Source organism: Triturus cristatus, chromosome 8 (genome assembly GCF_964204655.1).
Source record: "Triturus cristatus chromosome 8, aTriCri1.1, whole genome shotgun sequence".
In the NCBI taxonomy this organism is placed as follows: domain Eukaryota; kingdom Metazoa; phylum Chordata; class Amphibia; order Caudata; family Salamandridae; genus Triturus; species Triturus cristatus.
In genome coordinates this window covers 462,901,984-462,923,596 of record NC_140591.1, presented here as the reverse complement: position 1 = coordinate 462,923,596, position 21,613 = coordinate 462,901,984, and the positions used below count along the sequence as shown (strand labels likewise).

Below are 21,613 nucleotides of genomic sequence, written 5' to 3'. Positions count from 1 at the left end.
CACTAGTCGCCAGACTACACGACGCAGCCATACAAGGAACAGCCCTGGACTGGATCCGATCATTCCTCACCGGAAGCAGCCAAAGTATCAGACTCCCACCCTTCCTCTCCGACCCCAAGAACATCACCTGCGGAGTCCCACAGGGTTCATCCCTGAGCCCCACCCTCTTCAACATCTACATGGCCCCCCTTCGCAGCCATCGTCCAACAACACAGCCTCAACATTGTATCCTACGCCGACAACACCCAGCTCATCCTCTCCCTCACCAAAGACCCCACCACTGCCAAACTCAACTTCCAGAAAGGAATGCAAGACGCCGCAGTCTGGATGAGCAACAGCTGCCTGAAGCTCAATGCTGAGAAGACAGAAGTCCTCGTCCTCGGTACCACCCCTTCTGCATGGGACAGCACCTGGTGGCCGACCGCCCTCAGAAGCCCACCTACCCCCTCAGACCACGCCAAGAACCTCTGCATCGTACTCAACTCATCACTCACCATGAACCGACAGGTCAACAGCGTCACCTCCAGCTGCTCCAACACCCTCCGCAAGACCTTCAAGTGGATCCCCCCTGAGTCAAGGAAGACAGTCACCCACGCACTCATCACCAGCAGCCTGGTTTATGGAAATGCACTCTATGCCGGCATCAACAAGTCCCTACTCCGCAAACTCCAGACAATACAGAACACCGCCGCCAGACTCGTCCTCGGCATCCCCCGACACAAACACATCAGTCAACACCTACGAAGTCAACACTGGCTCCCCGTGGACAAAATAGTGACTTTCAAAATCCCCACTCACGCCTACAAATGCCTACACAGCAACGGACCCAAATACCTCAACGACAGAATCAACTTCCACGTACCCAAAAGAAACCTCCGAGCTTTCAACCTTGCACTGACTGAAACCCCGTGCATCCACAGAGCCAGAGCAGGCAGAAGATCCTTCTCTCACATTACAGCCAAAACCTGAAACGAGCTACCAGCATACAACAGACGCGCCTCCTCCCTAAACACCTTCAGAAAGACCCTCAAGACCTGGCCCTTCAGCTAAACAGATCTGCGGACCCCCCCCCACCGCCCCCTCAGTGCCTTGAGACCCTCACGGGTGAGTAGCGTGCTTACAATTCCCTGATTGATTACAATTCCCTGACTGATTGATAAACACCGAAACAGCATATAAGACAGTCTCCTATTGGTACTATACGCCGAGCTACGTCCGGAGGTGGAATAAGGGCCAATCTAGAGACTGCTGGAGGGGCTGTGGGAATCCCGGGATCCTGCTTCATCCCCTACGGCACTGTCACAAATTAACCAGATATTTGGGAACGAGTCCTGGATGATATTGAAATTGCTTTCAACGCTGCCATCCAACGATTCCCAGCTTACACTATCTTGGGTCTACCGAATGCGTTGACATTCCCCCTGCGTTCCTTTCGAGGGAGGCAGATGGCTCTTGCACTGAACAGAGCTCATTGTGCAATACTCTCATCCTGGGGCACAGACAAAACACCGAATGATACGTTGTGGTTGCACACACTGTGGCTCCTCTTGGGGATGGAGACGTTGTCCATGGCGGCCGGTCCAGGAGGTTACTCCTACTCAGAACTGTGGGCTCCCTTTATTTCAATTCTTTCTAAAGAATTTAGGGAGTTGTCCTGCCCACTCTATCTCTGCATTCTGCCCTTGATTTCAGAGTCTCTCCCTCTGAGCGCTGATGGGTCCTGGTTAAACTGGCCTTGGTGGGGTCTTGGATTGGGGACTCTTAGAACCTCTGCTAGTCTCCCCCTCTAGTAGCAGCTTGGAAGGAAGGTGGGTTGGGGGTGGGGTTACTTGTTTTTCCTTTTGTTTTCGTTTCATCACTCTACTCAAATCTCAGTCGCCCTCACGCTAAACACTTTTACTGTTGACAGCGATTCACAATGTTGAGTAAACGCAGCCGGCACATCTGGGTTGTAGGCAGCTTGCTGTGTTAATTTGTGGACAATTACCCGATTCATTGAATGACTGCGGCCGGCCCAGTTGGATTGTAGGGGACATGCTGTGTTCTTTATGTGTAGACTGTTAATAAACAGAATTGATCTTAAATTATTATCTGAAATAGGAAACAGAATGTAAGTTAGCTCAGAGGTGCTGTTGAACTCAAGCCTCCGATCTTAAGCCTACTCCCTCAAGTTCACTTCCAAACTTCGTTTCTGTTTCAGAAATAGTAGAAGGAGAATGAAGAGCCTTAAAACAGATTATTCTTACAAGCAAGCCACTCTATTCCAGAGGAAAGAATGATATTCTTCTTTATGTCCCAGAACTTAAAAAATGACATTTCCATCTACCTACTTTTCAGTTATTTTAAATCTGTAAACATGGCTTACCTCTTAAACGTTTTTATTCTGGACAGAAGGAGGTGAGTGTAGTGATGTAGCCTTTCCGCCCTGTCCGAGAAATACAGCCATAAAAGAGGAGACCAGGGGTAGTTTTTTCAAACAGAGAATCTGGTAGGTTCCAATGTAGGCTTTTACTTGCTCATAACCACATCCCAATATTTTGTTAAGCGAGTGGATCAATGAAAAAAATTGAGGTCTGCTGCCCCCAAGGTGTGCGCTTCCTCAAGAAATACACAGCTTTGTGTTTCTGTGTACTAAACCCAAAAGGGCCAATCAAAAGTAATCAATCCGGTCCTAGACTTCTTAATGCAGCTGGTCTCAATTACACATTTGCTTTTTAATCCACAGCAGAAGAGCTGGCAAAGCAGCCAGATTAGGGCATTAGAGGACATGACTTATATTTGATAATTTAGACCAAAATGCCTAATAGCATAAATTCAACTTAATTAGTTATTATAATACAAAATCATGAAGATCTTGCAATATGACTCTATAACATGAAAGAAAACTTACCGTTTTGATTCAGACGTATGACCTACGCCCAAAACTCTGTCAGCATCCTGCAAAAATCAGCAATTGACAAGTATATTAATGTGTGTTTTGATCACTGAATGGCTATCCCATCCCTTTTCATGCATGCCCTATTTGTATCTCTGATAAGATGAGGAGATCCCTAGCATTACACACTGCGAACGTTTCTACCGTAACACTCGGACCTATATAAACAGTCAGATAAAGTAAAGAAGAAAGGTAACATTGTTTTATTGCAAAGATGACAGTTTATGTCAATAATAATTTTTTTAAAAGCACACAAGTTCACACAAATACACTGGTACATCTTATTAAATCTTTATTTGCATGATTAATTAAAATCTTTAAAAGCAAATACATAACAGATCACTATAACTTCTGTAGTCTAAAATACAAATCATCACAAAGTGCATGATCTTCAGAAAGCATGTTACGCGTAGTCCAGGAGAAAGCGCTGCACTTTAAAAAAAATATAAATTCATAATTTGTTGTAAAGTGTATATTATAAAGTGCGTTTTAACTAGATACCATTAAAATTAACACATAAATATGTTTTGACCATAAGAGGTTCTCTATGACTAATGCAGACATGAAATCACAATCTGCCATGTTTTAGCACACGGTGTAGAAGGGATCTCTACAACTTTTACAAATATAAACAACAGTTCACCAAAAAGGGCATGCTCTAAAAGGACTATATAACTGGGAGCTATTAAGATGAACTCATTTATAATGTTTGACCACAAAAGTGATTTAAGACAGGGCCAGTACAGATGATCATTATATGCTAGCTTTTCTTTGGAGTAGGGCAAAGAGCTGGAAAGTGTGAATTGTGCTTAGATAGATTTTCAGTAGGTGCCCTGAAACAATGAGACGTGATAGGGGCTAGAGAAAGCTCGTAGTCCCTAGAAGCCCGGCGTGTCTATAGCCCCTTCGTGTCTACAGGCCCTTCATGCTGCTGGTCTGAACTAGCAAACCCTGTAACAATGGTGCAGAATAGAGGCTGGATTGAATTTACAGTGTCCTACCCACCCGGCCATTACATCATCCCTTTCAGTATCCTGACTTAGCTAGTGAGGTTATCCTCAGAATGAGTAGCAAATGTCTCTTTGTCAAGGACTTTGAAGGTGTCCATAAATGGAACCAATCGAATGTTCAGGATTATGTTCTGGGGATCAAGTCATTTTATTAAAGCCGATCTGCACTATCTAATCCCTAGTGTTTTAAACTCACTCCTTAGCTGGGTCCTTAGTATGTAGAATGCATAGAATGTGCATCAGCGATTCATTTGACCGATGACAAAAGTGGCCTTCAATGTCCCCCTGATGATCTTTCTCCTGCTATTTTGGTAAAAAAAATCCAGTGTGGGGATCTTCCCAAACGTCAGTGACAGAAATTTCTGTTTAACAACAGTAAGTAACCTCTAGAAGGCGTGAGGCCTTTTTGAACATTGTAAGAGTTCAACACCAGCCATCTGTGTGAACGTTTGGCAACTACTACTTTGTCCTCGATCCAGCTTTGCAGCTTCATGGATTTATTTAGCGTCCTTTTGAATACTTGAGTGGTTGTAGCAAAGGCCCCGAATACACCCAGCCCTAGTTTCTTTATACTATCATCAAGGCATTTTTTGTAGACATAATTTCCCCTTTGGAGGTTACTTTTAGACCATACGAGGCTGGCTAGCGAGCCTTTGGGTGCAGTTCTTAATTTATGGCAGAATTTCACAAATGCTCCAGACATGGCCAGATTCTGCCTCGTCTGTGAAAATTCCAAGCGGGCTTGAGCAGGTGATGCTGATCTCAGCAGCCGGAAAACACTGTTACAGGCTTTCATTGTAATTTGATCTAGTGACTGGCGCCTGCCCCTGCCATTATTTCACTTCCTTGTGATAGGGATAGTATCAATCTTGCAATTATTACACCCACGATCGGTTGAAGGTAATGACCCCATAGGGTTTTTGCCAAAGTTGTATATGCAAAGTTCAATGCTAGCACTTTCCCCCAATTGCTTCTCTTAGTGGCACAAAAAAGTTCCTGGAGTCAATCTTGATACCCAGGTAAGTGTACGTTGATGTCCCTTCCATTGTAGCTCTGTTAAGATACCATTTACGTTGATTTAAAATGTGCTGGTTTAGCGTGATGTCTTTCGTTTTTTTAGGTTAAGTTCCAGGCTGTTTTTAACTGCATATGTTGCTAGGCAGCTGATTAATCTTTGCAAGCCCACCCTGGTGTTACTGAGTAAAGGCAAGGCATCCGCACACAGGATGTTTGACAGCCAGTTACCACCAAGGCTCAGCATATGACATCAAAGCATCCATTACCGGGGGGGAAAGGTCGGAAATGTATCAATAAAAAAGTAGAGGCGCAAGGACACACCCCTGCTTTAACCCAATGGATGTACTCACTACCCTTGATGGATGGGTGACATCCCTAACCTTGATCTTGGCCAAATATCCATATAGAGTAGCTTAATTGCCTTTAGTAGATTGGGCGGAATTCCCCACTGCTGGAGCTTTGTCAATTGTTTGTCGAGAGGGACACTATCGAATGCTGCCTTGAAATCCACAAAACATATATATATTGGTGTGCCAGTGGCCTTTGCTTTATTAAGGATTAATCCTATGGCGGGGAGGCATGGCTAACCGCCTAAGATGGCGGACGCAATCTGGTGAGGCTCCGGACCTCAGGAGGAATTATCCTGGCGATCGCCGAACCAGGGGCACACTGCGCCACTTCAGGCACGGGAGCGCCGCCGTCGCGGCCTCCTGAAGAGCTTCTCCGGTTTCTGTACGACTGGGCTGAGGTTGTATGGGCGATCGCTGCACTCACCTGAGACCACAGGGTTTGTGGCCTACCCGAGGAGTGTGTTGGAGCAGGAGGGCCGCGCCTGATGCCTGCGCACCGCAGCCTGGACACTGTGCCTATCGCCGCGAACCCCGTTTGGCACTAGCTGAACGGTAGATGGAGCCAGTGTTATAGAACTGCTGGGCTGAGGGCTGCCACCGCGGGGCCTGATCGCCGGAGGACAGCTGTGGACAAACGGTGAGGGGGCACACTACGGCTGACTCTGAGGGAGCGGCGAATCTCACCAGCACTGAGGTCCCTGCAGAGCAGAAGATTGCCGAGACGGGGCCCGTGCGACGGAGTGGCTGGGCTTGCAGAGCAGAGGGCAGCGGACTGATGGTGGGGGGGCGCCAAGCACTGTTGTACTGATCTGCGTGGGGGCCTGTCTCTCCCCCCCCCCCCCCGCTGATACTACTACATCGCGGGGGTGAGGCGGCGGTGCCCCCCCCCCCTTCTTGGAGGCTGTTGTCACCTATTACGAGGAGGGTTAGGGGGTCTCACCATTCTATGCCCGCTGTCTCGCCCTGTGTGGTGCCCTGAGCTGTCCCCTGCTATCGCTGGACATTGAGAACGCTGCGGGCGGGCGATGGAGTGAGGGCCTCCGGGGCCTTGAGAGCGGCGGAGAGAGCGACGCATTGGTTCCAGTCTTGCTGAGCGGTGTAACTGATCCCGGGAGTTGCGGTGGGCTCCCTAGAGTTGGCCTTTTCTGGGGATCCAGGGCACTGGAGTGCAGAGCGACAGAGGGCCACAGACAGTGCTGGGCAGTGTTGCGCCTGGCGGGCCCACAGCACAAATACACTCAAGCATACTGAGCCAACCGACAGACGCCACTGAGGATTACTACCGATCGGTGGAGATGCAGGGTGAGTGACACGCAGCAGACCCCACTCCATGAGTGTAGGGGACCATCTGGCAGACATATGGGGCAATGCTAACTATAATAAACCACATATCAAGTTGCATCACATGATTGAGGCTTGAGCGGGAAGGCCTGGGAGTATCAGTGGCTGCACCCTTGAATCCCCTGATATTGACCAGTAAGGCTCCATCACCATCGGGACTCATACCCTTCAGGGCAGCGCCACTGGGTTGGTCCTATGTTGAGCGGCGTCTCCTCTGCCGCTACCACCCCTCACGCATTGGCGGCACCTGCTACTCCCTGGCAGCCATCATGGGAAGACCTAAAGGGAAGGTTCTGGACAACACCACAGCTGCCGGGGAGCCCTCTGGGACGCCCGGGGATACGGCTAGGCCCCCATCGCCTGGCGCCTCCTCCTCAGAGCCGGGCAATTTACCTCCTGACAAACTCAACCTGATTCTAAAGGAGGTTGGAGATTCGCGCAAAGCAATAGAGCAGCAAATTGGGTCTCTCACGAATGGCCTCAACCTCCTTCGAGCGGATCATGGGACACTCGCCGACGCAGTCCACGAGCAGGTGACAGCATTATCCAGCATGGAACCTAAACTTGCGGAACATGATACACAAATAAAGTAGCTGCAGCAGCAGGTCACCGGCTTGCAGGACAGAGTCGAAGATGCGGAGGGAAGAAATCGTCGCAATAACATACACGTAATTGGACTTACGGAATGTAGCGAAGGCACCAAACCGGCAGACTTTATGGAAACATGGTTCTGAGAATATGTGGCCCAAGATGGCCTATCTGAAAGTCTTACAGGATAGAACCCTGGTTGCAGTGTGCACTGTTCCTAGTGAACAAATTGTTCAAATGTTAGATTCACTATTTACCGCTGTATATAAGAAAAACGAGAACTCCTTAAACTCTTTTCAAAGGTTCTTAATGAACATTAAATCATTGATTGTAATATCCTTCATATACTTGTTAACATATTTTCTGAACAACCTTGGTCTAAGATTTATTTAAAATAAAGAGCAGTTTTAAATTAGGAAGAAGAAATTATAGAGTGCGTCTCCATCCCCCTAGTTCGCCAAGATGGCCTATCCCCATACTGCTGTGTGGAGAGGGCACACATTAATCCTACTGGAGTGCCAAAGGCGGGGGCACCCCCAAGAACGTTGATAGTTAAAATACTTAATTACAGGGACCGCGATGTACTCCTACAAAAGGCGAGAGAAAAACAACAGATCCAGTTTGCGAACCAGAAGATCTCGCTCTACCCCCATTACATCATAATGGTGCAGCGCCAACAGTCCTCTTATCGAGCAGTCAAGAAGAAACTATGTGCTGCCCAACTCAAATCCGCACTTTTATTCCCAGCACATTTTAAAATCATTCATGACCGGAAAACGTATTTCTTCAACAGCCCGAATGAAGCAGAAGAATGGCTGGAGTTGATGGGCCTGGAATCCAGTCAGGACAGACTATCGGGCTCATCGTGACGTGGTCTCACACAATCACAGAAAAGCGGCACTCAGCGTCACACCAAGAGCAAGTCAGTCACCAAGACAGTTGGCCCGACACATGATCAGCGGTTGACCGGCAGAGCGGAGGCGCTGGCCCTGGCTGGCTCCTTTTGGGAAGACAACTCCAAGATCTTGTCTGACTCTGACGACAGCAGCACCATTCACTCAGACTCGGATCACAGCATCACCCTGTTCTCCTCAGTTACACCCCAAACTGTGGACGACCTGGTGGACAAATGACGTGGTCTACTATGTCATTTCGACTGAAAATAATGAAGGGACACTAGGAACTATAGTGGGACTACACAGCATACCTGTATCCTTTTGTTTTAGCTCAATTATGCTGCATGTTGAAGATCTGTGTTTAATTGTAAGGTTACGAACTGGCATGCTATACTGCCCTTCCTTATAATTGGAGCCTACAAAGCTCGATACTAACAATTTGTTACAGCCAGGGAGTCCCACCACTTCCAGGTTAAATCCCTGTGGCCCCACACAAGGCGATTTGATTGTTCATTGATATACTATGTTTACCCCCCTGGGCTCTGTTGAGCTACCGGAGCTCAGTAGCTGAGCAACTTTAATATGGCCGGTGGCAACGACCCCCCCACATAGTGAATGCACTGTAGCACTGTTCACAAACGTTGTAAATATTTGTTTGGCCCAGCACAGTTCAATGGCTGCGCCGAGAAGTCTTGGTTTGAAGGAAAAGGGGTTCTCCTGGTCTGCAAACATTAACTGGCTCCGTGTTAGAAGGAGCCCTGTTCACTTTACCTACCCATGTCTAGTAACATCACCACCTTGGGGTCATATAACCTGTTGACCTGGAATGTGCGTGGTTTGGGGCAGTGCACAAAAGGCACCGAGTTCATGCTTATCTTCTAAGGCGGAAGGCCCATATGGTCTTCCTTCAGGAATCACACCTTACTGACTCTGAAGCCTTGAACCCTAGCAAAAAATGGAGAGATCACATGTTCTCCACTAACTACTCGGCCTTTACACGTGAGGCAACAATATGGATCCGCCATGGGGTCCCTTTCAAAGAATTAGACCGCCGCGTAGATGACCAGGGTAGAAACATACTTTTGATGGGTACACTGGACCGGCTATCTGTGGTTCTGGGCAGTATTTATGCCCCGAACTTCGATTATGACTTTTATGAAACCTACTCAGACACCCTTGTCCCTAAATTAGAGGAACTATATAAGACGGCTCTAGAAATCGGTCATCTACCACTATCCACCATGCAAGTTCTGGTCGTCTCCCTCCCCAAACCGGGACGAGATGGCACCGATTTATCCAGTTACCGACCCTTATCGCTACTAGCGACTGAATACAAAATCCTTAGTAAGGCCTTGGCCAACCGCCTCCTGCCCGTCCTAAATACCCTTATACACAGGGATCAATATGGATTTGTCCCAGCATGCAGCACTTCCCTAAACACTAGACGGTTACACCATGTCATGGTGGCCACTCCGGTGGAATATACCAATGCGGGCTGTCTGGCATTGGATCTACGCCAGGCCTTTGACTCCATCACCTGGGGATATATGTTTGCAGCCTTACGTCGATTCAGTCTCCCTCCAAGTTATCTCCAATTTGTACGTTTGCTCTACACTAATCCCGACGCCAGAGCACGCACTTGGAAGCATATTTCCTGTGAATACACTATACATAGGGGCACTCGACAGGGGTGCCCTCTATCCCCCCCTATTGTTTGTCTTGGCGCTGGAGCCCCTAGCTATAGCACTGAGTGGTAATCCTTCTGGACAGCAGGCAGGAACCTGCAGGAAATAGGCTACGGACCCCGTGATCTAGAGTGCGGAACCCTTCACAGATTACTGCTCCCCAAAATAAACTCCTGCCGAAGGGACCTTCCTTACGAACCACTGCACTTCATTGTTGGAAGAAGGCCTTACAATATACCTCGGGGGCGACCCCATATGCGAGGAATATCCCGTTATTAGGTATACTACTTCCTGGGGAGGGCAAACGAAGGTACGACTACAGGATTGGGCGGAGGCTGGAGTGGAAGAGGTCGGATCGCTCTTTGGAGATGGCACACTACTAGATCATGACACTTTTGTGCAAGCCACAGGAGCAACAGATCGCCATTATCTGCTATATGCTGCAGTTGCCCACTACACTAGAGAGACATGGGTACCCCAGCACATTGAACCTCCACAACATGAGTTAGTACATTTGATTTACTACATGATGGAGGGAGGCCACCTAGTTAAATGGCTGTACACCGGTCTTAGGGCGCAAGCATCTATCACACTCACTGACCTCCGAGCAAAGTGGGCAGAAGCCACAGACACGGATATAACTGACAAAGCCTGGGCGAGTATCCTAGAACATCCCAAACGGGTATCCCGTAACGCCAGACTTAAATTTATCCAAACTATGGTGCTATAAAGGTCCTATTTAACCCCAAAGAGAATCCAGCGTATGTTCCCTGAGGCCCAGCACTGTTGCCCCCGATGCAGGGGAGAGAAAGCGGGCTTTATCTATATGTTATGGCCTTGCCCCCGCTTCGGTGCTTACTGGGGATGGGTTCGAAGAGCGCTCGAAGAGACCACACATTCAACAATTCATGACAACATCTTGGAACGTACCAGCGCCCTGAGGGTCCAGTTGCACTTCCTCGACCTAGCTCTTATCTTAGCCATAAGAGAGATTACCATGAGATGGAAATCTCCTAGATGCCCCCCATTAACAATGTGGCAGGAAGATATGATCCGATGGTGTGGGGCCGAAACTGCAGCAATTAGACGTGAGGAGGCGAGAGGACTACGGAAACACCCCATCTCCCTAGAATGGGACCGCATACTAGAAGATTTTAGAAAGTTAGACCTTACACCTGGACCCGTCACACCTACTCCATAATGTATCCATATTACTACATTACAAGCGACACATACTTGTTAGGGCCATATCTGAACCCAGGCAGCGCACCACCAACAACTGGTAACAAAAGTGATCTAGGCAGATGTATGGTACTAGGCTGAATGTCACAACAACAAAAAAGCCAGACCAGGAGGGAGGGTGGAGGGAGGGAAAGGGAAGTTCTAGTTAACGTAATTGTTCAAGCTGCATTTTCAAATGTAATTGTTCCATGAGATAACTTTGTACCTTACAAGCACGCTTTACTGGTCGTACAATTATACAGAATATATCATGATGCAGTGTTATCCACACCCAGTCGTATTAACTTACAAATTAGAAGTTATTTGGCTAAGATGGCACACCAAAAAACGAAAATGTACCAAGTAATAACATTGCAATCACTTTCTGGTGCTCAATAAAGTTTGTTTAAAAAAAAAAAGGAATAATCCTACGGGCATGAGGTTAGTCAGTGTACCTTGTTTCCTCATGAACCCATTCTGGTCCAGCGGAATTCTACCTGTGTTTGACACCCATGCCTCTAGGTCCTGTAGCAGTAAGGTTGCAAAGTACTCAGGGTCCACATCTAACAGTGCTATTAAGCGACAATTACTTGGGGATGAAGTGGCTCCTCCTTTGAAGATGAGATGAATGATCGAGCCTTTCCAGCGTCTTGGGATGGACTGTTCTGCCAAAATAGTTACAAACACACTGGCCAGGAAATTGGCCCAACGCAAGGTATGATTGAGGGATTCCATTGGGGCCGGGAGCACAGTCTGAATGGGATTTCTTGATTATTTTGATTATTGCGTGATCCGTGTATTCAAACGATTCAATTTGGGTAATTACCCTAATAGTCCCTGGGGCGGTAGGAAGCCAGATGCATTTGACATGCTTCATGAAAAATGCGATTTAAGGTGCTTTACCCAGCCACCCTCAGTTATATTTGCATTGCAAGATGCCCTTGGACCTTTATCTATGTTGGTGACCATCTTCCAAAATTTCATTGAATCTTAGTTTGGCAGCGTGCAGTAGTTTAGCCTATAGGATTTCTTGCCTATTCCTTTTGAAACCCCATATTTCTTTTTCCAACATTCTTCACTCCTTTTGCAATGACTGTAGCAGTTCTAGATCCTCTGTGGAACACTGTCGCTGCCGAAGCATCCTCCTAATTCAGTTTTTCTTCAAGCAGATATGTCACAGTAGAACTCGTGGTTTATGGGGCCCTATGCATGCCCTCTGACAGGAGCCTTTGGCTGGATATTTAGATAACAGATTGTCTGTCTTGGTTGCCTATGCTGTTACCATGTTAGTATTGCCGCAATCGAATAGCTTAAGGGTTTCCATAGCATCTTTTGCCAGTTTGTTTGCAGAGTATGAGCTCCACTTTAAATTTTCCGACCTGGCGTCTTCCAGCAGTGCCCTAGCTGGCTCTTGTTTTCTCTTGCTGAACCCAAACAGGATTGCATGCAGATGATAGTCGCTCTCTTGTCGATAGATGATTCTGAAATCCAACGTCTGCTTGTATAGTGAGGGGTTTACCAAAGTATAGTCTAGGTAAGAGACAGACTTGTTGGCGGCGTATTGTCTGGTAGACACCCATTCAGGGTGATGAGGCCGGCCAGTTCACATTCTCTTACTTATTTTCGCCCAATCCTGTCTCATCGCTTATTTTGTGGCAGGCATTGGTCCAGGAGGGGCCCTATTGCCTCAGCGGGCTCCTCACTTGGAGGATGAAACAAGTTTAAATTGAAGTCTCCAGCGAGTAACAGGTATGATGGATGACATATTTTTTAGTTTAAGCATGTTTGCAATAAGCTTGTCCACTGTTGCTGCTTTCCCCTTTGGATTCATATACATGTTTACAAGCACCAACAACTCACCTGGTTTTTGGGCCCAATTATCCAGGTGCAGGGGCAGAATCCATGGTTCCACTTCTGAAATTTCTGCGCTTTTTACAGGTATGCTGGAGTTAATGTAGACTGATAAGCCTTCCTTCGCCCTGCAGCATTAATATGTTGATGGAACTCAGAAATGCCACTAAGGTGAGGTCTGCTATTTTTGCCTGCAGTCCACTAATGTTCCATGAGCCGATGGTTAGGCCTCCCAGTCCTTAGTGCAAGGGTGGGATGATATTCAGTACTTTGGGGTTGTCTTCAATAGGGCTGATGGCAGCCAGCTCCAGTCATCCTGGGACTGCTGCATCCCTAGGGTCCTTCGTTTGCCACGGATGGCCCCTCTCTGCTTATTCGGACAGTGAGTCCAAGATGGATTTAGAGGCTTGGACCTTAGGTGGATGACCCCTTCCCCCCCATCGTGCCTCTCCGAACGGATGCTGACTCCGTACCGTGACGCTGTTGCTCCATCAGCGGGATAGGATAACGGTCCCCATGAAACACAACTGCTTCTATTACCCAGTAATTCAGCAACTTCTTACTCTCCAAGACCTGGGCTTTGAGGTCCAATGAGGTACACATAATAAGCGTGGGTTCTGAGATCTACCTTCTTTAGACTGGCAAGAACTTGATGGAGAGGATGTTCTTTGATTCCAAATGGCAGGGCCGGGTAATGCTCTTATTAGTTCAAAGACATTTGTGCGTTTCAGGACATCCTGCGTGCCTCTGGATTTAAATTCTGGAATTCATAGGTGTCAGCGGCCCCGGTCTTCACATTCAACTGATGCTTGCCTCAAATCACTTGTTCCTTACCTAATGGAGCTAGGGCAGTTTCTGGTGAGATCCTTCTATGATGTTTGCTTCGAAGTTGCTGACTCAGTTAGCCACCTGGGCATCCCTCCACATTTACAGGGGGCTATTTCCCTAAACGGAAGGGGCCCACTAGACATAGGGTTTGTTTTATCTTAATTGTTAGACATTTGGTTCATCTCTTCCCTTCTCTTTACTACTGGGCTAGCGTTCTCATTACTCTCTTTGCCTTGTGGCGTTATATCGGTAGCGGGTGCAGGACCTTCATTGATTACTGGGATGCCTCCTATTGGATGAGGGCTGTCCACCTTGGCCTCTTCCTCCCTAGGGGACCGGAAGGTTATTGGGATTAGCGTGCCAGAGGAGCTAGAATGGACTTTATTCCTGCCCTTACTTGCTGTCTTTCATTCCCTCTTTGTCTGGTGTATCGGTAAAAGGACTATGTCCAAATGCTGAGGAAGAGTACTAGCGTAGTCCTGTTACGGGCTGGATGTTGTGACCGCTTCATCCCTGCACCCGTTGGCTCTTTGCTTGGGGAGTCTACTCTTCCTTCCCTTTTAAAGGGGGAGGCTCGGTATAACATATATATGGTATCTGATACGAGGCGAGCGGTAAGCTAAAACATGGGCCTTTTGATGCGGAGTTAGCTTTTAATTCTTCCAGCATTCCCTCGAAAATCACCAGGAGCTGTACCGGAGCTGTACCGGCTTGTCGATTACCTCCTTACAGGAACATATGGTGAAATCATTGTTCTTATTTACTTGCACCCGTGTAATTAGGGCATTTAGTTTTCGAGCTCGTCATCAATCCCCGATACAAAGACTGCCACAGTGTTGAGTAGATCCACTTGAATGTCCATTTTATAGGTGTAGTGATTGAGTCGGACATCCTTTGTGCGGTGCAGTTATGTTCTTCTGGCTCTGGCCTCCCTTTTTTTGCAGACTCTGTAGCATTGCGCAGGCTTCCTCCAATATCTGCATTGGGCAAAAATTGCTAGTTCAGTGACTGCCATCCGGCAGATAGGGCCCCGCAGTTTTGCTGCTCTTGAACGCTGGGAAAGAGCAGTAAGTGGGCTCGGGACATCCCGAGCTTTCTGGGCTGGGTTTGCAACACTGCGCTTGCACGTTTGTTTCTACCGGATCAATTGGAACAGCGCTGCCAGTCCTCTATGCTCTCCATTCCCTTAGCAATATGGCTGCATGTCTCTACTGGAGTCACCTCTTCTGTGTTCAGCCATGGCAGGGGGGTACTGATTATTTAGTATGACTACACTGGCTGACAGGGAAATTCAGAGGTCTTTTCATGCACTTAGGTTGACAACGAGGTCACTCTCCTCATCAGGCTGACTGTCACTTATGCCAGCTGTGTCAGCTGTTACTATAACCATGCCGGCACTCAAAGTTTGAAAAAAGTCTTATCTTTTTCGGCTAGTCGACATGGTCAAGCCATTAGACCATCCGAGATTCTGACTGGTTTCCAGGATTTCTTTGTCCGAGAGACTCCCAGGGCTCCCTGGTAGACTGTCCCTTTCTGAACCCAAGTCACAATTATCTAGTGAGGGGACTACTGCACCACTGAATCACCTTTTTGCCGCTGCACCCCTTATCTTTGGCACCTGCTTCCTTTTGTTGGCACGAGGCATGTCCTTTCATTTTGTCAGACCTTGCCCTGTTTGCACTGTGCAAGGATATTAGATAAAGGAGCTGTTCCAGGTGGCGGGAGCACACTTCCTTTGTCTGGGGTAGATGCAGTAGTGGTCTGCAGTAAATCGGGGGCTTTGATCTTTGGCTTTCTTATACACATCTGGGCTTTCCAGGCCTATAAAGCACCGTCTCACCCCCCTTGGGTGTCGCTCGTCTCTTTACAGGGGAGGGGCACAAGCACGCTTAAGCCACTATCCCCCCAGGTAAAAGTCAGTAGCGTTGGTTAATTAGGGGCCTTTAATTTTGGCTTTTGTTATGTGTCCCGGGCCACCAGGCCTGTGTAGCGCCACATCACCCCCTTGGATATCACTTGCCTCTTACGGGGGTGGGGGGGGCACGAACACACTTGGTTACTGTCTCACTCTCCTCCAAATGTCGCTTAATTACTCACTTACAACCCTCTTATGTTGTGACCGGGGTGGAGCACGGGTGTGCTGAAAATTATGGTGGATGATGGAGTGGAACACTCGCCCAGGGTGGGTAGGGGATAGGTTGCCTCTTCTCTGGCAAATGAACAAACTGAGGTGCAGACCTCATCCAGGTGCACCAGCTACTCCTTGTTAGAAACCCGGACTGCCACAAGCTAATTGATATCAGGCCACAGTGTCGGGGGAAGCTGCCTGACTGGGTGCTGAAATGTGGACAACAGGTCTCAGCTGGTCTCAGCAGAGAGGGTCCAAGGAAGGGTGCGGGGGCCCCCCAGGCTTCACTGTCCAAGGGGGGGCCCTCATGCCTGCGAATGCTTAAAAAACGAACAGCTCATGGAGATGTGGAAGCCTGTTTTCCACCGAGCTGAAAGCATGAAAAACCTTGCAACATTATTGCCATTTGTACTGTGAGGCCCCTCAGGAGCTGAATAGGGCTACGGACCGGAAGCAGCATTCGAACCTCCCAACAGTTGTAAATATGGATGCCTCCGCCCCCTTCATTGCTAAGTGTGCCTCCTGGGGGAAAGCACGCAGGTGGAGTCCCTTGAAGCAGCATTGTTGCTGTGATTTGTTGCCGTTTAGGTACCGGATGCTAGAAATCTTTGAAGTCTACTGGCATGCCGACACAGGGCACAGACTAGTCAAGTGCACCGCTCATACCGGCCAGCTGTGCAGGGACCTCTGTGAGGGGGAGGCTTTCCCTGGCTTCATGGAAAGGGACTGGTCTGGTAGAGTCAAATGAAGTTCAGTTCCAGTGAAAGCGGATGCTCCTAGATGACCTGCATATTGAGATTATGACAACTTCTGTAAGTGTTTTCGCATTCTAATTTAAAAGACACTTCAATAACAACTTTGCATGACTACGGTTTTAAAAGGTTAGGCCCTGCTCACATTATGATGCTAACTGTACACATGTTACAATAAATATTCTTCAACATATACACGTTAGATCTTTCCATTAGCCCGGAAACCCACTTAGAACTACTCACAGAGAAACACGGTCAGACATTCATCTTAAGCGTTTGTTTTAAAGTCCATAATCCAATGCAGCGATACAACATGGACAATAAGTATGGAAGGTGTTGCAGTTTACTTATCCAATTTCAAGATTAGCACATGACACCGGGGAATAGTATATGTACACACACATAGCTGTCAATTGATCCTCCCTTGTCTTAAGAATCCAGTGGCTCTTTTTAGCCATCATAATTATGCATTGTGGTACCTGTAGTTTTTTTGGGCACTTTCTAAGAGTGGGACTGTGGGTTTAGAAATCATTGTTTTCACTTTCCTTTATGGATAGAGTGTGGTTACAAAAATGCCAAATAATTATTTTCTCTTGTTCTTCTTATCGAGTATATTTAATTTAAATGTCAATGCCGTGATCCTGCAATGTATACTGTGGCAGAAGTCTTCTGGGTTACAGAGCTCTGCTTTATATTTGTTACCGCACAAAATAAAATCTGTTTATAAAAAAAAAAGCCAAATAATAATACTAAAAACTCTCCGCTGGCTGGAGATGTCATAGATGAACACCACTTTGCATCTGTGCACACCAATCCTTCACTGTTGCCCATGCTGTCTGGGATGCCTCAATGTCTCTAATTTGCTCTTGGTTTACAGCCCCTTGAGTAGCCCTCTACCAATGTGTACAATTGTGCCCAGCTGCTGGCCACGCTGTTTCTGTTATGGGAGGGCTTGCACTGATGCTTGCGTCCCATGCTACATCTAATTTCAAGTGCAGCTTTTGCTTATGCCATCGTGTTTTGTGAGGAAGGATTTGTCCTGCTCATGCATCCCATGATGAATCTTCTTTATGATGGATGGTTCTCCTGTTCCTTGCTTCCCTTGTTGCATCAATTTTGTGATAGAGGCTTGTCCTCCTCCTTCCATCCCTGGATGTACTTTTCTTTGTTTGTGAGGAAGGCTTGCATTGCTCCTTTCTTTTTGTACTGCATCTGTTTTGTAGTGGAGGCTTATAATTCTCTTTGCTTTCTGTGCAGTTTCTGTTGTATGAGGGAGACTTGTACTGAACAATTATGATCATTTACAATAAGGCATGCCTTCTGTTTTTCTTTCTTGCATTTCTCAGTTTTCAGCCTCTTAATGTCCTGCCTTCTCATGTGGCACTGTGTGCCGGAGGGGGTCCTTGAAGATAATGTGGACTTGGAATAGGGAATCACAATGCTGATCTTTGAAAATGGTGGGGTGTAATATATGCCCTTGAATTCCAGAGAGCTATTAAAGCAAGCTGGCCCAACTTCTCGAAGAGTGCTCAAAGTGGGGTTCTCTTCCCAAGAAACATTTGAAAAAAATGGGGTCAAATAGTTTATTTTTAAGACCCTGATAAATGTCCTCAAAAGCCATGAGTTCTAAAATGGGTTTCATTAAATATAGAAGTACTTTTGTGGTATCTCAAGTTAATGAAGCCCAAAGCTCCTGATGAGTTAACTCAATTGTTTTCAAAACGTGTAGTGAGTGCTCACTTATGCTAATAATTATCCACATTATCACAGGGTAGGATTTTATCATGGATTCCCCACATATGCCTAAGGTGCCCCCATATGCATATAATTACATACAATAGGCTGGTTTCCATTTGACTAAATTCCTCTATGATGGGTGACCCATTTGACAAAAATTACCTCTAGTATGTCAGGACCTGCCAGCACTGGATGAGTCCCATATGTCATGGGCACTCTGTCATGCCAAGAATTACACTCAAAATGCCAGTTTCAGAATTTTGCAGTTGTCTTCATCCATATACCACCAGTGACCCATATGTTGAAAGTTACCATTAAAATATTAAGACAAGCATTTTTTCTTGGTTGCCTGCCTCCCCATATGTCATGGTTGACCACCCCAATGACAAAAACTATCTGCAGTATGTTAGTACCAGCTTTTTGCCACAAATGTCTCATATGCCACAAATTACCTTTGGTTTGCCAGTGCCAGCATTTTGCCTTGGGGTAACCCTTATACCAAAAATTATCTTCAGTGTACCAGCATGTTGCCTTGGATGCCCCCTTATGGCAATTAGTACGTCCAGTAAGCAGTATCAGTATTTTGCATATGCCACAAATTACCTCTAATGTGCCAGTGCCAACATTTTGCCTCAGGTATCCATTATACTAAGAATTACCTCCCATGTGCAAGTGCACCCTTTAGCTGCAGGTGTCCCTTATGCATAGAATCCTTTCCAATATTTCAGCATTAACATTTTACTATGGGTTTCCCTTATTCCAAGAATTACATCCAGTTTGCCATCTCTAGTTTTTGCCATGGGTGTGCTATATGCCACGAATTGCTTCTAATCCACCAGCATTTTGAATAGGTGTCTCTTAAGTCAAAAAGTACCTCCAAACTCACGTGTCACACACTATTATTTATGCTCACTTACATTCACTCACTCACTCTTAATCTCAATCAAACTCTCTCGCACTGCCTTTTCCTCTCTCACACACGCTCACTCTTACTCTCAGTCACTCTCACTTACTGTCCTATGTGTGTAAACTAGGATCTGTCCAGTACTCTAAATAATGCTACTCTTGAGTTCTTATAAGTGTGTGCTTCCGGGCCCACTAGACTTTAGAGACTAGTTCAACCTGCAAGGCAAAGATAATAAAAAGAGTTTAGGTGTGCTTTGAGAAGTAAGGCAGAAATTTTAGAAAGGTAGCCAAGTTGTGAAAACATGGCAATCTCCTCTCATGAAAGAGTCATTTCACACTTTTAGGCAGGGCCTACTGTCGTCGGCAGACCTGCTGTGGAGAATACCAAAACCTACAGTAGGCCCACTGCTGATCATTGTTTAGCTTTCTTGTCAATCCAATATATTTGCTTCTAATGCAATAGTTTTCCTTCCCCCTCTTGTGATTCTCCGTCCCGGGGACCGTTGCTTCTTTACATTCATTTGTATTTAGAGGATTTGTATCCTTCCACAGCTTGACATCAAGGAACGACTTTTTTCCTCTGAGCACACGATGGGAGTGCATGTGTGTTCATGCTCTATCCCACACATCTCTTACACCCATGCTCTCCGTGTTACTCCACCTCTCCTTTCCCATTTGCTCTGTAAAGGCACAGCAATAGCTACTCCCCAGTGTTTGACTAAAAGCTTTATGAAGCTGGTTTAGGTGTATCCCCTGTATTCTCAACAAGTTGCATTTATTATACTGGGGAGGTGCAGAATGCTGCACTCCATCTCTGCTAGAGATGTTGCTTCTTCCATAGCCTCATAAATCATCTCACTGGGCTGCTGCATAGCACCAATTGGCCTGAGAATTTGTTCCAGTTCGGAGCCATGTGGAAAGTAAATTAGGCTTGTGAAACGTTTTTTCTTTAAAGATGGACACTTCCTGAACCACAGGCTCAGACAGCGGTTATGTTCTTGTAAGTACCTGCGACTAGTCCTCTGTGTTTTTATTGGTTTAATATCTTTTTATTAGTTTTATCCACAAAAAGAACAAAAGAGCCATTATGCTCCTCAATCATCGGGTTGCAACCCGGCACGTCAATATCGTATATGTCAGGCATGAACAACAACAAAATAGGAACCAAAAAAACACCCTCCCTCCACCCCCCTCCTCAACAAAAGTGACCCAATTAGAAAAATGGAAAGGGAATATATCGGTCTAGTAATCAAGCTCCATATGTTACTGAGTAGTGGAAGTAATAGAGGCAGACATCGATGGTGGATCTGCTAATCGTAAAAGTCTAAGATATTTGGGACAGGTGAGCTCTGTAAATTCGGATGTCAAGAGCGCAATTAGGGGTGCCCACAAATCATGGAAGGAAGCTCCGGGGTTGGTTAAAGAGAGAGAGATCTTTTCCATCCCCAAGATGGACCATAGCTTATGCAGCCAGCCTAGTCGTGTAGGGACCGTTGTGGAACCCCAGTGTGTTAGGACAGTCTGTACTGCCGCCCCTAGGGTGAGCGCTATTTGCTTGCCTCTCCTAGAAGTAAGCGGGAAGGTGATGGCATTGGGAAGGCCAAGGAGGACATATACCGAGAATCTCGGGATTTGAGTATCAAAACGGGAATCGACCTCATCTAGGACCTGTTGCCAATATGTCTCCAAGAGAGGGCAGTCTCAAAGAAAGTGTGTGAGAGTACCGGGCGAGCCGCAGGCCCGCCAGCATAGCGAACTACGCGAAGGGTTACCCCTATGGAGCCTTACGTGAGTTAAATACCAATAGGTGGCCAGCTTAGTAGCTGTTTCAATAGATAAAACATTGCGGGCCGTGCGGCGGACCCGGTGGAAGATATCCCTCCATTCTTTCGGCAAAAGGTCTCGTCCCAACTCGCTTTCCCAGCGCAGTTGGCCGGGGGATTTCCTCATGTCGGAGAGGTTTCGAGTGAATTTATACAGATCGGACGTTAAGCGTGCGTCGCTGTGTCTTGTAATTAACCATTTCTCAAATGGTGTGAGCAGTCTCCCCGCACCCTCCCGGACCCCCCCCCCCCCGTAACACCCGATGGCGAATCTGTAAGTACCGGAAGCGCTCCGTTTCGGGAAGTCTGCAATCAGTACGGAATTCGACGACAGGGTGCAGTCCGGAAAGGTTAAAGAAATGTCCTATGGACCGGGTAACTTCTGACGTCCAATGGCGAAATTCCCCATAGTCTAGGCCGGGTGAAAAATCTGAGTTCTGTACTATGGATGTTATAGGGGATGAGTATATTGTGTGCCCCCTGGAGGTCGCAGTTTTATCCCAAGCATGCATTATGGGCCGAGTCACTTCTGAGAGGTACAAATT

General features: G+C 46.9%; 1 protein-coding gene across 5 annotated transcripts in view; it reads right to left on the bottom strand.

Moving 5' to 3' along the window:
- The window catches only part of PHF11 (PHD finger protein 11), a 438,587-nt gene that overhangs the window by 141,372 nt on the left and 275,602 nt on the right, over window positions 1-21,613 (bottom strand). For 3 of the 5 annotated variants that reach the window (XM_085621915.1, XM_085621916.1, XM_085621913.1), the window contains one exon: window positions 2,891-2,937. In XM_085621915.1, the coding sequence (XP_085478041.1) occupies window positions 2,891-2,937 (47 nt within the window). Of the gene's footprint in view, window positions 1-2,365; window positions 2,426-2,890; window positions 2,938-21,613 lie in introns of all 5 variants that reach the window. The other 2 variants (XM_085621912.1, XM_085621914.1) reach the window with 1 other exon arrangement.